Raw genomic sequence first — 18,787 nt, 5'->3', positions numbered from 1 at the left:
ATCTATTGTGATATGTTACCGATAAGCGGCTAAAGCTAAAAGCTTAAATAGTATTAAGAATCGCTATGTTGAGAATTCTGTGATAAGCATTTTGTGTATCATACGTGTTATTGTTATTAATAATAGTTAAAATATAATAAAAAAATCATACATGACTCGTTTATTATTCTTTTAAATTATAGACGTAGATAAATAGATTAATCACTTATCTGTTCACAGTTCATTCTGTCCATGGGCAAATAATTGTTAAACCTTTCATGGAATACGTCAATTGTGAAGTCCGCCTTACCATGATTACTTATTCAACGTATGAATTTAATTATTTATTAAAGTTTAACACAATATATATAATGCTCTATCTACAGTTTATGTTTAAAGTTATGTTAAAATATATGACGATTATATTTTTTTTTCTCTAATTTTACAGCAAAACCACGGATTAGGCATTTAATATTTTTTTTACTACCAAATATGTCTAGTTCTGGAACTTGCAATTACTTGATTTTTGTACAACCCATTATGTGGGTCCCGCATTTAAAATCATATTAAGAAGATCGGTCAATTTGACCTAAATAATTACCATTCAACATAAAGCTATTCACATTATATGCGATAAATTATGTATAATTATTTAATAGGATAATAACACACAAGTATATATTCAATTAAGTAATTAATTGAATATATACTAATTACTTACGTATGTATAATTATACATACGTAAGTAATTACGGAGTAATTGATCAACACTTATGAATAGGAAATCCCATACTAATGAATCTTAACAATACGACGGCATGTCGTTCATTGCGGTAATGTGACAATTTCATGTGATCTTTGTGAGCACTCTAGAAGGCTCACAGATTGCCTTTAAGGTAGTGATATACTTTTCTATTGCCCAGGGGCTCACGAACATGCAAACGAGTTAAGCCCTCACCGCCTATAATCATCTGCGACATCAAAAGCTTACGTTCGTTATCTAAAAGAAAGTGATATACGGTACTACTGTAAGATTTCCAAAGTAGTATAGAAGTCGGTAAGAAATATCAATTACCACCATATAATTCAAATAAATAACTTACTAGTTGATTAGTGAGGACGAATCTCTTTATAAAAATTACTTAACTACGTCCGAGCTATCAAAATGACATTAGCCTGTGACACGTGATATGATACGGATACTTGACAAAAAATCTCAACTCATCAAAGGTCACGGTGCTCTTTTATACAGTAATGGTTCGCAGAGTACCTCAATATTTATTAGTATGCTACTTCGATGTCTTGTGATGAAATGTAGATGAATCTGTCTTAAAAACCGTGACACCTCAGAAAAGTCTTTACCCAACAGGCTTAAAAACGCAGATAATCGTCATCGTCGAAATATTGAGTATGAAATAGTTTTAATATACCATGTTTTAGTTGTGATCAATAAAACAAATGAAACGTTCAATTGGATTTATTGTGAACAAGAGTAGAATTGAGATACTTTCAGACAATTTACAAATACTGGCCCTCACCCAAAAGACACCAAATACAGTCACATAAAACATCTACTATTTTATTTAAGTTGTGTTAACAATGTACTAATTAAAACAAGTTAAGTCTGTTTAATTATTTAAAAACAAATATTTTTATTAATTAATAATTATAAATTAGCGACTATTATCTGGCAATGTCATTATTAATAGGCCTTTATCTTAGCTTTCTGTAGTATTTTTTCATATCTAACATAGGCTTTTGTACAGTTTTAGTACTTAACTTGAACGTCGATCGTCCAAGGACCTAGAAGTCTCCTCTAATGTGACGTGTGAACGCTGAGGCAATCTCACTTCATAAACCTTTGTAGTTATTAAGAACAAGTGCGTTATCTCTGTAACCTGAACATTTATTTTTAAGGCTACAGGACACTAAGGCTGTCAATGAAAACGAGCGCTTAGTTGGGGGCGAAACAGCCTCAGTCACAAAAATGGTTTTTAAGATTCAAATGCGCATTACATTATTACTATTAATAACGTATAGGCTAGATTGTAATACATGTAAAGTCGCACAGTATTTTGTGAACTTTGATGTCGAAAAAAATTAACATAACTAACAAAATTAACTAACATAACAAATAATGAAACTGTTTCATATTTACCGGGACTAAATAACTATTAAAGTTCAGTGTCTTTTGTGCCAGACGTTTTTAAGACCTTAATAATAATAATACTTTAGTGGCGCTTTAACCCTATACGGGTCTTGGCCAACGTTGTATCCGTTCTCAAATACATTCTTTGCGGGTGGGTGATCGGCCTTCTGTGCCTAAAACGTGTCGATTTTTCAGACATGCCTGTACCCTCACGATCTTTGCCTTTAAGGCCTGCATTCACTTTGATTAGTGATTAGGAAAAACAAGTGTGGACTGCGACTGATTAGTGCAGGTCGTTAGTTGTCTGCGTAGTGACATGATTATAAGCGTGTTCTATTTTTTGAGTCACGAGTAACATGCCAATGCCAAAACAATGCCAACTTGAGGGGTTCAACTAACAACACGAAACAAGATGTCCAGGGATTTTTTTTTAAATTCCCGCTAAGAAAAGTTAAGAATAACTGAATTCGAAGAAAGAAAACTTTAGCAATAAAAAAATAAGAATTGTTTCATCTCACTGCTATTACCATTAATATTATTCGGTCATTGATTAACATATATAAATATGTAAAATTTATTCACATAATTACAACAGCTATTTTTTACTACTTCAACGTATTTTTAATTCATATTTGAAATCACATTTCAAACCAAATGTGGTAATACAATTTAGGGGTTTTTGATCAATATTTAGGGGTATTCAAAACAAGTCATTTTATTGTTTAGCTCGGATATACTTAACAGAGCCACTAAACAAGAATTGGACTCTACTTGCACTATACACCTGCACTAATCATCCTAAATTACTAATCACTTGCACTCGCACTAATAAAAGTGAATCAGGCCTTTAGCTTTAGAGCAAGTGTTTATTGAGCAAATTGAAAAGAAAATCTAGGGTCGCTTAATTAGTCTTTAAGACCTTATTAAAAGTTCTAAAACATTTTGGTCGTAATCCTGTAATCGTACACACTTGGGGCTTTCTATCTTTTCATCTTTCTTTCCTAAGAGCCAAAACGTCTCCATTACGCCCTTGCCCTGAAAATATAAAAAAACACTATTTAATATATCTAATATATAAATTACTGTACTTTACAGTACAATTAATTAAGATTTAAAAAATATAACAATCAAATTTGAACTGCGTTCCCATTCAGTGTTGTCTTTTATTAACATAACTTTTACACGTTTAAATAAACTTACTTTTTTAACGGATTGAAGTATGTATTATTGTAAACTTATGTTTATTTAAACATAATTTTAAACTTATCCGACGTTTAGCGTGCTTAACAGCGTCCTTAAAAGGATCATACAAAACTAGACCGCTAACAAAAAACAAATCTAACTTAACTAACTTAAACTTTAAAACTTATAATGTCACAACTAAGAGGCCATTCAAGGGAATCTATGCAATACATTACGTTGTTTATGCTTGAAAACAAACTGCACTATCGAGGGCTCCTACAAAAAATCAATACATCTATGAAATATTGTTTTTGAGAGCTTTGATGACACGAGGAACGGGGGGGAATCTACTTACATGATACTTGAACGGCCGCTAATACTAATGTAATGATATGTAAATTAATTATAAGTTGTATGGATTAATAAATAAAGCTTTTATCAATAATGATAATAATAAAAAAAATATCCATTAAGATCTACGAAACGAAAACCACAAAGAACCAAAATCTCTTATGGCTTATGAATCTTGAGTATGATGATGATCTTAAGTAAACTTTAAATTTTTTTTGAAAGACAACAAGCCAGCAGCTGTATTAAATGTAAAACTAGTAATCTACGTAATTGTAAGGAATGTATTAAATCCTCTGGACTGCATTTGTTATTTATTTTTTGTTATCGTTTACGCGTAAACTGAACCGGTTCGAAATGTGAAGATATAACGGCCTTGAGAAATAATTATGTTACTTTTTATCCTTATTCTTGGATGCTTAACTAAATGTGTACTAAATATGCAGGCACACATTATGCAGGAAAGAAACTACATCAAAACCCTTTATAAAGTAGTTTTTAAATTAAATTAATCATTCAGTTGACATGAAAGATAATCAAACAAGGATTATAAGACAGATAGTGCTCTATCTTTTAGTATAATGTTACTAGCCAGGTGTGGTAACCTTGAAATATCGCTACTGAGCCATACATGTTATATTATATACATGCATGTTTTTGACAATTAACAACTGCCAAAAACAAAGAAAAACGCTAGCTCGAATACTTAGAAACTTGGGTCTGTGGGGAACTATGACGCCTTTGTTTATTTCATTGCCTTTACTATTTTTTTTTAAATCGATTATGCTAGATCGGGTTGTCTGAAAGAAATATTATTAATCCTTTAAGCGATTTTTTTTTATTAATTTCATATTTTAAATAAATTTATTTTGCCATAAGCTGGCTGTAAGGGTCTAAAATCGAAAACACTCCCAAACGCACACATTTACATTTACATACGCATACACGCATACTAAAGGTCTTAAACGATTTAAGTTTATATTTAACACTGAGGATCTGTTTCACAATGTCTGGATAAGTTCCAAATAACCTATTTTTTACTTATTGGTAGCATAAATTAGAGTTTGTTGCGTTTCACGGCTGTCAGATAGTGCTATTTGTCATGAAATGTGAAGTATCTTATTTGGAACTTTTATCTTTCGAATAACTTATGTGTTGCATAGCTATTTGGTACTGTATCCATACATTGTGAAACAGGCCCTAAGAGTACTTCTTTTACATTTTAAATTGTTTTAAACAAGCACACTGCAGTACATTATGATTGTATATATATATTTACCCACAACACTCGCGGGGCTATCATCACCGTCATGAATAAAGTTTTATTATATATCTATATATAGGATTATTTTACCTGAACATCCACCAGTCCTCGTGACTGTACAATGTAATTTCCAATCTCGTCGAGTGCATCTTTGGTTGTCGGGGAAATATGAATTTTCATTGCTGAAAATGTATCACATATTTTTAATAAAGAACTAGACCTAACCTCAATGTTTTTGTGGCTTATAACGATGAGGTGTTCGTAAAATGCAACATGCTCAAGTTGTTGTAACATGTGAACCGAATGGCCTCCATTCATACCAGAAAATTTAAATAAAAAGTGTTTTTTTATATTATTATTAATATAAGTCCAACTTTAATAATTGCGTTTAAGAAATGTTACAATTGTTTTTCTTTTTTTAATTTTTCTTTAATTTTAACGTCTAGTGGTGGTATTTCAGTGTTTTATAGTGTGGGAATAAAAACAGTTTAATAATGTACATTTAAAAATGTTAAAGCCTTATATAATGAAGTTAAAATAAGCTTAAGATTTTTTATCTCTGTTTAATTGTCATTTCAAAATTGTATTGAATGAATCAAATTGAATTTACTTAATAAAAAAAGTGCGTGCGTACAAAGTACACATTTCAGAAGTGAAATTTCTTTGTTAATTAATTATTACGAAGGTAAAAGCCCCAATAGATGATCACTATATGAACACTCCATGTATTTGTAAATCTATATTCACTCTGCTTACACACTATATATGTGCCAATGAAAATATAAATAAATACAAAATTTGCGTTTACTGCACAAGACGTTATGCGACACAATTGCCATCTACAGTTCTAATACTAAACAAATAATACATCAACCAATAGCATATAAGTATTTTTTCTCGATCTCCCTTTCTAACTCTCAATCCGTCGCATTTGCTCTCTCCCTTATATTCGTCAAAAACGCTGCACATATTCGTGACGTTCCGTAAAATCTTTACCCTCATGCATATTTTAACATAATCGGTGTTAGCCATACCTTCTCCAGTACTTTCCATACGACTAGCTGTATTAATAGCATCGCCAAATAAGCAGTATCGAGGCATCGTTGTACCTACGACACCAGCAACGCACGGCCCCGTGTTAACGCCAGCTCGAATGCGGAGAAACTCTTCGGGTCTGTGAGGAACCCTGGCGCCTTCCAGACTTCTCATTAGAGAGAGAGACATGTCTGCTATTTCTGACGCATGTAGGTTTCCTAGAAAAGAATTTTAAATTAAATAACAACCTTGCTACTTATATATCAGTTAATTAATCTCTTTTTTCACAGTTTTTTTTTAAATCATAAGTAAAAAGTATCTAAGAAGGGTAAGAAGGACTTTGATTAATTTTAAACATATAATTTAAATTCATTCAAGGAAATCATTTCACATTACATATGGTAAAACCACTTCGTTCTGTTTAGAAATTATAAAATTACTCATTTTAAATGATTAATCGAACGACGTAAGTAATGACGTCCTTTTTCTGAAATTAAGTTACAAATATTATCCTCGACAGCGGTCTAGTGGGAAAAAAAGGACTCAATTGTGAACCCAGATGCACTCCTTATAGGTCACTACTATAAGTCAATTTTAATCAATACTTTTAGTCGATAAAAATGTACCAAGGAATCGATTTTGCCGCTTCCATTTTAATTTACATAATATATTTCAACACGCGGCGTTAGAAATAGATTTATGGCACGTTTGCGACATCTTGTTTACCTCACAACTACGGATAAATTTCACGAGATCACTCTTAGTAATTTGAGCTAAATCACGACTGATCCAAATTGGGTTTCAGTAAGTCCATATCTTTATCGAAAACGGCTTGGGGCGAATGCTAATTAGAATGCCTAAATATCATAAACTCTTGAAATAGGTCCGTGCTTAATCTTATTCTCTTTAGCTTATCTTCAAAGTTTTGGTCGCGCCAAGTATTCTTGTTGTAATAAATAATAATAATAATAATAAATCAATTAATTATTATATTATTATTCTTGTTGTAGCTCGATATAATGTATTTTTTATTTTCCGATTCTTGATAGTGTAAATGGCGCCGCACAATTTCCTCCACTCTTCCCTGTCTTGGACTTCTGCGTCTCGGTGATGGAAGACCAGTAAGAGCCCTTACTTATTCAGTCCAGCGGTTAGGAGATCGGCCCCGAAGTCTGGTCCACTTTGCCAGTCACAATAAGTTATTTTAATTTTCGGTATCGATAAAAACTGATCCGTTAACAAAGTGTCAAAGTTTTTTTTTACCGTTTAGTATGGTCAATTTTGTTTCCATATATGTCCAGGGAATCCTAAGCATCCAACACCGTATTTCCGGAGTATCTATTTTTCTCTTTTCAGACGTTCGTATTATCTATTCGCTTTTATTATCAGTTACCACAACCGTCACAGTTGCATTGATGTATAACTTATAGTTAGAAACTTCAGTGCATTGTAAAATATTCAAAAAGCAATACTGAGTCGTGCACTCGAATAACGGTTGAATCAGCAAACTTTTCTTTGTTTGTTATTCGCTCATAGCGACACACACCGGTATATATTTATTTTTATTTTATTTATTCACACTTCGTTGCTAGAAAGACACACAAAAACCACAATACATATAAATTACAAGGGATGCAACAGGCGTGTGGTATATAGTGTGACTTAGACCTTAAAATCGTCGTGTAAATTCTTTATTTATTCAAACAATGAATTGTATTATAATACAAAAGCATCTGCTCAATATTGCAAATATTGTATTAACCATATTTAATGAAAGCAAGGGATAAAGTTTATGAATGTTTAAACTAAAATTTTACATCAGACTGATGTAAATTCAGCCTTTATTAATTTCATGGATCAATTGTTAAACCAAATTATACTCAAAGTATTTTATAGGCCAGTCTTTCCCACCGTGGGGTCCACGCCCCACAGGGGGGAAATTTGATTGAACCCCTTTGAGGTGAGGGGGCAATTCGAAAATTATTTGTAATTTTAATTTCATGTTTTGTAAATTGTGTTTCGTTAACAATTTCCTAGTCTTCCTCAAACCTATAATTTAAGTTACTTAAGTGAACAATTCAATAACTTAATTTTAAAAATTATATATGTTACATATGAATTTTAAAAATAAAGGCTTGCGACAAAAACCGTTGGGAAACACGAAACGCAACAAAATAGAACCCGACAATACTCAAATGAAGTAAAATGTTCCTAAGAATAAAGGTACGAGTATAATCTTCGTCTCGCCTGTCAAGGTGACTTTCTTTTTTACAAATAAATACCGAATTATATCCTATTCTGCACATAATAATTCGTTAGATTAGTGTTATTATACTAATTTGGCTTAACAGGAAAAATGTATCACTTCGCTCGGCGCCAGCGTGCATTTGTTTTTGTGATTTCCTATAAGATGACTGTTTCGGCAACCTTCAGCCATGCTATGGTTAAAATCATCATCATCTTCTTTGGCGTAACAAGATGAAAATCTTTATCTACGTTATAGATAAAAAGTATTTAATAAATTGAAAGTTTTATTATAACGCATTGTCTAGTTAAATAAAGTTTATTTAAACATCACAAAAAACTAAAATGTTGACGTTAACTTCAGGGTGTTGGTTTTTTGTGTCGGTGGGCGCGCATAGTAAAAATTTAGTCTCATCATTTTAGACGCGCCAAAAGAAGTACAACTTCTTGGCGCATTAGGAATAAATCATGAGAGTAAATTTTTACGATGCGCGCGCACACCCTGAAGCAAGATGTTCAACATTTTAGTATTATAGAAAATCAATTAAATGATATCCAAAATATCTCCAATTATTGCTTTTAGTATATAAAATATCGAATTTGATTTACGACTCAAAAACACACCATAGTGAACTAGTGACCGAAAATGGCGGAAATAATATAATATGCCAAGAGAGATGAGATGTACATCTATGTAGGCGAAAAAGTACTGTATAGCTGTGTATGTGTGTATGTTCTCTCGGAAAAATACTTACCATTCCGCTGTGGAAGTCCCGATACGACCATATAAGCGTCTCCTATAGTCTCCACTTTGTAAACATTATACTGCATTATTTTATCATCAAACATCCTGAAATTGTAATGTTAAATATTTTAACATCTATCTTTGTATTATGTTGTATTGTGTCATAGGAAAATAAGTCTTTAGAATTCGTACTACCACTGTGTTTTTAAGTAAAATAACGAATGGACAAAGATTAATTATTTTCTTTTGCAATTAAGAAATGTATAAATATACAAAACAATTATATCATTAGCAAATGACAATGTATTTCTAAATAAATTACCTGATTTTCTCTTTCCTAAATACACACTAATATTATTGACATAATTATAATTGTTTCAATCTCGCTAGACTTAACTCAACGCTGACTTTAACCTATCTCAATCCATTTTTGACAATCTAAGATAGTTTAGTCCATACATTGTGAAACAGGCCCTTAAATTCCTTTATTAATTACTTTTCATTTACATTTCTTTGGTTACTTTTACACATTAACATTTATTGCATAGCTATCTTTTTAATGTGATTATTTTAAGAACGACTACAATGTCTTTTTAATCTAAAGTATTATTCTGATCATATTTGTAGAAGAACTTCTCTTCGAGACAATTATATAACTTTGTACGAGATAGTGAACGTTCTACTTACTTATAAAGCATATTGAGCATATTAATCACTTCCATAGGAGTGCTATTCGCAGATATATTCGTGAATCCAACGATATCACTAAAGTATATAGTGACTGCGTCAAAAGATTCCGCGGGTACGGTCCTTTGTGCACGAAGCCTCCTTAATACTGGTAGAGGCAGCATCCTTGATAAAAGCAAGTCACTCTTCTGCTTTTCAGCCATTAATTTTTGTGTACTTATTTCTATTGATTCTGTGAATTTCTGGAACGGTATTTGGTGATTTAAGGGATTGGTTTTAAATATGAGATTCGATATATTGTTTCTAAGTGCAATCACCTTTAAAATGAAATAATAAACGTGAGAAAAAAGGCTTAGGCTTCGAGCAAAAAATTTACAATGGCATTACATACGCAGTAGACATTTTTTTATGAAATAAAAAAGCAAGTCCCATAAAAAATTGCGCAGTGTAATATATAATAACTTCACGCCACTGAATCATGCATTATGCAGTGGTTATAATATACTGCTTTACATGGCAGAGAATAAAATAAAAAGCTCACACAAGATAATACAATAATTTTTAAACAAATCCAGTTAAATAAAACACTTTTTAACGAATTAAAGCTATGTATTATTATAAACTTATATTATCTGTATTTATTTCCCGGGAGTTGAAATAAATACAGATGTTATAACTTTTTCAACAGCTGTGATACTTTTTGACATTCAACGTCTTCAGACACCGTGACCACGCAAGCTGTAAAGCACGCGAAACGTCGGAGAAATTTAAATTCTGTAAAATGATTATAAGTTTATAATTATTTATAGAATTTTTTGAAATATTTTTTTTATACATAGCTTACATCCGATAAAAAAGTATTTTCTTTAAATGTTTAAAACTTATGTTAATAGAAGACTAGATGTATTTAATCGTGAAATTTTATAATTAAGTATACCAGCGATTTTCTAATAGTTTACATATCAAATGAATGTGTTGACTAAATGTCTTATATGCCTTAGATGGGGGATTATCATACAGACATACATATATCCATATCGTGTATCTCATGTATTTAATATTTAAGTTTTTTTTCGACATTATTGTATTAGCTTAGTATAATATATAATACAGTAGATTGTAAGGATAGTATATGTATATTTTTGAATAAATAAATATATGTTTTACTAAATGCCTGCCCTAACACAGCTGCAGAGTATTTAGTAGTAGTATTTTAATTAATGATAAAACAAGCTTCCGGTCCAGTAGATGTTGGGTTTATCAGTTATTAAAATAAAAATCAATCCTCTCTTAATTCTCTAGAGTCTAGACATCTGACCTTTCTTCGATCTAAACTAAGTGAAAAATAAAATAATTAGTCCTACCTGAATAGTATTAATTGTATACCGTAGTAAAAGTATTAATAGTGGTGAAACCAGCAATACAAGTATCAAAACTACGATTCCAAAACACAGTGTCCGTCTCGCAGACCACATTTCACTATTCACCGATTGCCTAAAAATATAATAGTTATATTTTAAATATAATAATTAGTTTTATTTGAGACTAATTAAAATAATTAGTCTATGATTTTGTTTTTAGTAATTTTCTTGTATAGGCATGGCTGACGGCATTCCTTTGTTGGGAAAACTATAAAGAATAAGAATGTTATGGGGTAATAAAACCCCGTAACATTATGACGTCTATTTATTTTTGGAGGATGGATGGATTTATTAAGGGCATTATTTTTTGCAGTTATTTTACGTTGCCTCTAAATCTGTGTAAGTTCGAGAGTTAGAGACACAGTTGTAGTTAATATTTGCAATTTTTTAATGTATTATGTACACATTTAATTAAGTAATTTTTAACAGCACCTATAACAGGGCGCAAAGAGAGTCGTGCATGATGTCATGTGATACTGTCATTTGTGAAACCAAAGGAAGAAGGGAGGCAGACAAGGCTACCGTGTCCTGACTCAGGCGATTTCTGGCGCCACCATGGGGTTTTAGTATGCACAGCAGCGAGTCCCAGATAACCCTTCACCACAAGGCAAGCGTGCCGAGCAGCGTATAAAAATTTCTCACAAAAAGGGTGAGAAAAATAAATCTTTGAAATAAATGATTTCCATATACAAAGGTATCCATGGTAAGAAATACCGTACTTAACTAACGAAAGGAACTAAGGTAAACACGGTACTATGTTATAAATGCCTTGCCTGACATAAGTCCACAAATCCTCTTGTACGTCCCTCAGCTGAGCCAAGTGGCTAATCGTTTCCTCAACAAAGTAGCGATCGGAGCCTTCCTCGAACTTTAAGCCGTCTCTTGATTTGTAGCTGGAAAAATCTGATTAAATTGAATTTCGAACGAGAATTGTAAAGTTTGATTGGCAAGTTTTTGAATTCTTTTTAAAGTGAAACTTCTATTACATCGTATCAAACTTTTTGGTCTGTGTGGCGCATGTCGCGTGACGGTCGGCAAAGGAGTAGGGATAAAGTGAAAGGCGCTCGTTATAGCAGCCTAGGCCAATATGGCGGCGCACATAGTTCGCAGCAGCTGGCCGTGTAGTGTATAGACTACTAGATTCATTTGTGCCAGTGCTCCACGCTATTATAATATGTGTATATAATCTAAATAATTGTTAAGTATTATCTATGTCGTAATCTCTAAGACACAGAATTCAATAAAAATATGAGTTGGAGACTTAGTCTACTTTTATAAGTCCCATTATATTTCCAATTTTCCAAGTATAAAAATAAGATTTATAAAGCGATTTATACCCTTAATGGAATATTAATCCAAAAATCTTTAGTTATGTCTATAATGTGAAAAAATTTTCACTTTTACCGTGGTTTCAAAAAACCACACAACATTTTTTTACGTTTATTCATTATACAGGCGGCGCTTGAATTTAACTCTATCAATATCACTAACTACATTAGCTGCGCATATGGCGGAACACATGTATTAAATGTATTAACATTCAGCTAGGATAAGACCATTCTTTTTCTTGAGCCTATATTATTCTAAGGTCTAAGCTTAAAAGGTTAGACGGTTTCCTCACGTTAGTTTTCTTTTGCTTGCATTATTGCAAATTGAACTAACTCCAAATACATTCGAGGTACAAAGACATGTCCACAGCAAATTCGTAACGTAACTAATAAGGTACTGTTAGTATGAAACAGTGTGAGAAATATGACATGACCTACAGAGACACTAGAAATACAATTCTTAATTCATATGTATGATGTTGCGAATTCAGTCATAGAATTTAATCGTTTTATTGAAAAGTTTACATGGGTCCAACTTAGCATACTTTATTAATTAACCAGCATAGGATTTAAAGAAAAATTTAAAACGTATAATTTTGGTATGTTTACTGTTGTTACGACAAAATCACGTCCGTTACTATTACATTTACGTCACAGTTTAAAAAAGCTACTGAATATTTTGTTGTTATCAATTCAGAGTATCTAGTAGAAAATGTAAAAAACCCTTTAAGACGTTAAAAACGTAAAATTTAAGTGTTAAATATTTAAATTTTAAAATAATTTGTTTCGATCATTTCAATCAATTTATTTATTTTTTCACTATGACTTCGGTGAATCGACACATGGAACGTATAAATCCTATAACACAGAATATTACAAAATTCAGTAGATTTTGTGTTACAGTTTTTGAACAGCGATAGATAGATAGCAGCTCACCTTATCAATATTTTGTCAATCACACGTGCGTCTAAGCCCTCCAAATCCAGATATTGCTTGGTAGATTCCAAGTACTCCAGGGTCAGCTTCAAATGGAGCTGGAGGAAGAAGTTCTTAGTCTCCAAACTTTCTAATACCAAGGGATACAGAAACGCAAGCGATAGTTCCTCCATTGACTTTAAGATTTCATAGCATGCTGTTAACTGCCTGAAAATATTTTCACATGTAAGTGATTTATATCCAATGGATCTGTGGGTATCGTTCGTACATAGGCACATAACACATATAAGGAGAAATATTATTAAACAACCTTACCAAACCTTGGAAAACGACTCCTTATTTAATTCATTTTTAATATAATGTAAATGTTACATTAATGATTTTAGTAAAAATTGACATAAAAAACTATTTGACGAAGAAGTTCTGGTGATTGAAGCGGTTTGGATATTTTTCGTGGTTCATGCCTTTGCTTTTAGAAAGCACTATTCAATTACAGCGATATTAATATTGACCTAATAGGGAAAGAAGGAGACGAGATTAAACAATTTATCAAGCAATAAAAAGCACACCCAGTAATCAGAAATTTTTACATATATATCGCTCATTGAATACAAAACGGCCATAAATCAAAATATATTGAAAATCATTTTATTTCAAAATTAGGGACTAAAGCTACAATATTTTACGTTTTGCTGAAGACACCCGTCATTTTCAATCATATTAATGCCAAACTGATCAACCGCCTTTTTTGTATTGGGTTGACTTACGCGCTAACTTCAGAACAAAACCGCCATTTTGTGAGTTGCGACCCAAAACTCGGAGCGAACGCATATCAGTTCAATACAAAACGGCTACAATTCGGAAAAACACCCAATATTTAATACAGTGTTCTGTGCAAAAGAGCCACTTTTTGAAATACGTCTGTGTTGCATTCAAATTTCAAGTAAGTATATTCTGATTTTTTAGTGCAACATAGCCATATTTTGGAAAACGTACATTTTGCATTCCAAAATAAAATAAGGCGATGCCATATTTACAAATGTGTACTTTTTGTATTGAATTTTTACAGAGGTATTAATAATTTATGTACAGCTAAACTGCATGTTTTAAAAATTTGTCAATTTTAGAACAATGGCAATTGGCCATGCTCAAAATACGCACCATCTAGAACTGAACAGAATCAAACCTTGTTCCACGACAACACGCAGGAAACTGAAATAGCAGCACAGGATGGACAACAAAGAGAAATGGCAAATTTTAGTTTTGATACGGACTCCTACCCTGACAGCCAGCCTGATTACAATATATCGTGGTTAAGTGATGATGAAGAGAGTTTAAGAACTTGGAAAAAATCTATTAAAATCGTTCCACCTAGTCACTCATCAGAGTCATCAGACAGCGACTCTGACGACAGTTACATGAACTGTTGTACGTTATCTAGTTTAACTGATTTTTCCTCGGACGATAGTGGAAAGGATCCTCATTTTCTACCTGAGAAACACATAGAAACAAAACGGACTAAGTAACAATTTTTCTTACCGCAACCGGGACCTTCTAGGGCAGATAATGAACCCATAGAGACTGGACAACCACAATCACCCAGTATTATCATCCATCCCCCTAGTATTGACAGCCAACCTCTTAGCATTGACACTCAGCCTCCTAGCATTTACTTGCAGCCTCCTAGCATTGTCACCCTGCCCTCTAGCATTGACATCCAGCCCCCTAGAATTGACACCCAATCCCCTAGCATTGACACCCAGCCCACTAGCATTGACACCCAGCCAACAGTGGTGATTGTCAACCACCCAGCGTGGAACCTCAGCTGCTATCACGAAAAAGAAAATGTAACTCAACACATTGGAAGAGAAATAAATCCAAGGCTCTTAAAAACAGCGGAAAAGCATATGAAACCATGTCCAAATCAAACAAACAAATAGAAGCCAAGAAAATTGGACTTGAATGTTCCGATAAATGTAAATTAAAATGTGCTAACCAATTTTCACAGGAAGAAAGGTTGGCTTTGTTTGAGAACTATTGGAAGATGGGTGACTTGACAAATCAGAGGCATTTCATTAGCGACAACATGACAAAAATTGAACCTAAGTATCGCTATGTCCGTGTTGGCAGCACTCGTCAAAACTTTAATCACGCATATTATTTTTTCAAAGACGATAAACGCATTCGAGTATGCAAAGTATATTGAATACAAGTGAATACACTTGCTATTTCTGATAAAACGATAAGAACTGTTGTCAAGTAGAATTCTGGACGAGTTGGATTAATACAAGAAAATCGAGGGAAATATGGGAACCAGTTAAAGTTAGAGACCGCTTTGAAAGATGGTGTCAAAGCACATATTAATTCAATCCCTAGAATTGAAAGCCATTATTGTCGTGCTTTGCATCGCCTGTACGTTATCAAGTGCAAAGAAGAAAATAAGCCACATGTTTTATATAAAATATATTGTAATATTTTCATGGAGGACTGTAACATCTCCTTTTGGCAATCTAAAAAGGACTAATTTTGTGATAATCATTTGAATAGTTTGTAGCTTTTTAGATTTACAGCGAGAATTTATTTTTTATAGTTATTTCCTAGTAAATCATGAAATAAAGCATGTTTCATTTTAATATTTGTTTAATTTTTTTCAGATAATAACCCTAACATTGGTTCAAATTTTGAATGCAAAAAGGGCTTTTATTGTTTTTATCCGGTTGGACGAGTGCTATCACAGAGGTAATATTTTAAAAGATAGAGCAACAAATAAGGAATACAATGATATATTAACATCATAACAATTAAAAATAAAAACTTGTTTTTTTTTCAAATAAACATTTTTTAAATTTTGTTTCGCCTCTCCTTTAAAAAATGAGGTTTCTGGTTTGTGACTGTTTTGCATTCAATGAGCGATATATAGAATTGTCAAGTACGATAAATAGCACAAGAGGTAACGTGGGTCCCGCTGTAAATATCATGAAGTTTTCCGGAGTAGTTGTCCCCTGGATCCTCCAGACCTAAGCTTAGTCAAATGAAGTCCTTTTTTAGGAAAAAGGGGAAATTTGAGACGACCCTGCTACCTAACCTCTCGGCCACTTATCTGGCTGAACCCTGATAGGCTACAATAAAAAAATACAGAAATTATTGTTGTTAGTTGGAACCCAGTACCTCCGTTATAAGGACTATATCAGCTGAGTTAATAGGAAGAATAACATGAAAACAACAAACAAAATGAGGTCACACAATTTATGACACACTAAAACTTCATGTAAAAGTAGCTGAAAACAAAGGTAAGTTTATGCGAAATAACGAGACAGATCTTAGTCTATTTTTGTACGTTTGCCCTTGTCCCGTTTCTCAACTTATGTTATCCCTTTCATAGCACACACTATTTTTAGCAGCTATTTCTGATTCCTAGGAATTAACAGGTTAAATCTAGACTGATAACTTAAAAAAAATCAATTACAAAATTTCTTTATTAAAGTTACATTGTTTTAGCAGGTATTTAACCCTGAACTAAGGCTAGGAAGACCTGTACATCAGGGTACTCCGCTCTTCCAATAGGTTAATGAAATTGTAACTAAACAATTGTTGCCAAAATACTATATAAAGATAAATAGAAAGATTACTAAAATAAAAATACAGGTTCACATGTTTGAGAAATTTGTACACACCTAAAATTACTGATAATGTTAAGAAAGGGATGGATGGGTTAATGTAAAAGAGCGTACTCGACTGCAAAATGCAATCCATCTATGGCCAGCGTTAAGTGCATTGAAATTAAATTTGTGGCGCCATATTGATAGCCCTCCTAGTAATTAATATAACCATCAAAAGACACCTGTGTTTATTCGACAACTATCGTACTATTCGTTAAGTTTTTTAAGTAAAGTAAGATTTGTTTGTTTAAAAAAAAATTATGAAAATGAATTTCGTTCGCCTCCGACTAATATGAATAATATTTCTTACATAACATATTTCACATATATTCTTAATACAAATTTTAAAAAAAGCAACAAACTAAAAGTAAGGTAACAGTTATGGAAATTAACTTAATCGAAAATATAAGCACGCAATTTAATAATCATATGAAACAAGATTTTCTAGTTTAGCCCCTTTAAGCCTCTTTCATTTAAACATGCTTATGTTTCAATGTAAATGTAATGCAAGAAAGAGCTTTATTAAATATCATAATTCCGAAGCTTTGTGGCTGTTGGGAATTTGTAAGCATAGTTTGCTATGTGCTTATTAACTTGATCCTCTGCATAACAACTAAGCCTTCAGATAATAGGACAGACGGGACGACAGACTGCAGGTATACCATAATGGAAATGGAAATTCTAAACGTAGTTTGATTTGATTCTGTAGAATATTCAATCTACTTTGTATGTATAGTTTCGTTTGTGATAAACAAAAATCTCTAAATAGATGCTGTCTTAAAAAAAAGTTTACAAAATGTTTACGCTTTGTATCAGCTACTACTTTATGTACCGGTATATTTTTTTACACTTTACCATAATATAAAAAAAAGAAACAAAAAAATATGGCTACATAAATTATTAGGCAAGCCGGCCTTATCACTAACATGCTGTTTCTTCCAGGCAACCCGAATATACAAAATAAAATTCCATCAACGGTATATTGCATTTTTTTATTAATATAAAAAAAACATACTTAGCTTTCAATTTTAACACGGCATGTTGGTGTTATATTTAACCAATCAGAGCAAGCGACAACATAAACTGATAAAAACTACACCCGTTTTTTTAATTATAGATCTTAAAATTTTAAATAAAACCTCTTTTCCAAATAAAACGCCATTTTAAACTTATATGTTTCTCGCCTATTCAATGTAACGTATCTTAAAATGAAACAGTTCGCCTATAATTTATAAAACTTATAGCGTAACTTTAGAAACTAACCATTAAAATTAGAATCTTATATCAATGCAAAAAGATTCCATTTCACTTACCTCCACAGGTTCGATGACGTAGCCTTGACACTCTTCATTATGTACAAGAGAAGAACGGAGTTGATTTGATCGTAAATAGATGCTCTGCTCGAAGCGTCTGTGAGTTTTGAATTTCTGCAGGAATTATTATTTTTTAAAAGGGTCTTATAACATTGTCAATAAAAAATATTACGCACTTCTAATATTAGATTGTGAAGTGCGGAAATCATAATTTAGAATAACTCTAACTCATTTCAATTCCAATTTTAGCCAGCTATGACAGTTGACAATTAAACTTTGCTTAGTTACTACTTACTGATCAAATAATGCAAGTAATTTCATCGATTTTTGCTAAGCAATAGTTTAAGCAGTGATACAATTAATCTAGAATAATATAAAATTTAAACATATTTTACTTTGGTTTCTGAAGAATGTCAAATGCAATTTCAACTTACCCGATTGACATCACATCTTCCCGGTATGTGCTGCGTGTTAATGGTTAAATAAATTAAGCATAT

General features: G+C 32.2%; 1 protein-coding gene across 1 annotated transcript; it reads right to left on the bottom strand.

Annotated features, from left to right (window-relative positions):
* Window positions 1–2,601: 2,601 nt before the first annotated feature.
* LOC111004133 (atrial natriuretic peptide receptor 2-like) lies at window positions 2,602–18,735 on the bottom strand. Its single transcript, XM_022274998.2, has 10 exons — window positions 18,725–18,735; window positions 18,291–18,404; window positions 13,319–13,525; window positions 11,828–11,947; window positions 10,998–11,127; window positions 9,634–9,875; window positions 8,957–9,051; window positions 5,957–6,175; window positions 5,013–5,104; window positions 2,602–3,163 (listed from the first exon to the last, which is right to left on the bottom strand). The coding sequence occupies exons 1-10, from the start codon at window positions 18,733–18,735 to the stop codon at window positions 3,041–3,043; spliced, it is 1,353 nt and encodes a 450-aa protein (XP_022130690.1). The 3' UTR covers window positions 2,602–3,040.
* Between the last annotated feature and the right edge of the window lie 52 nt (window positions 18,736–18,787).

Source organism: Pieris rapae, chromosome 4, assembly GCF_905147795.1.
Source record: "Pieris rapae chromosome 4, ilPieRapa1.1, whole genome shotgun sequence".
Taxonomy (NCBI): domain Eukaryota; kingdom Metazoa; phylum Arthropoda; class Insecta; order Lepidoptera; family Pieridae; genus Pieris; species Pieris rapae.
This window is presented reverse-complemented; position numbering and strand designations above follow the sequence as displayed.

Bases quoted from the DNA above. Each gene is read 5' to 3' on its own strand.
- LOC111004133 (XM_022274998.2), bottom strand. The intron at 6,176-8,956 runs GTAAGTATTTTT...ATTCTTTTCTAG, and splicing joins GGGACTTCCACAGCGGAATG to GAAACCTACATGCGTCAGAA. The intron at 5,105-5,956 runs GTATGGCTAACA...ATACATTTTCAG, and splicing joins TATGGAAAGTACTGGAGAAG to CAATGAAAATTCATATTTCC.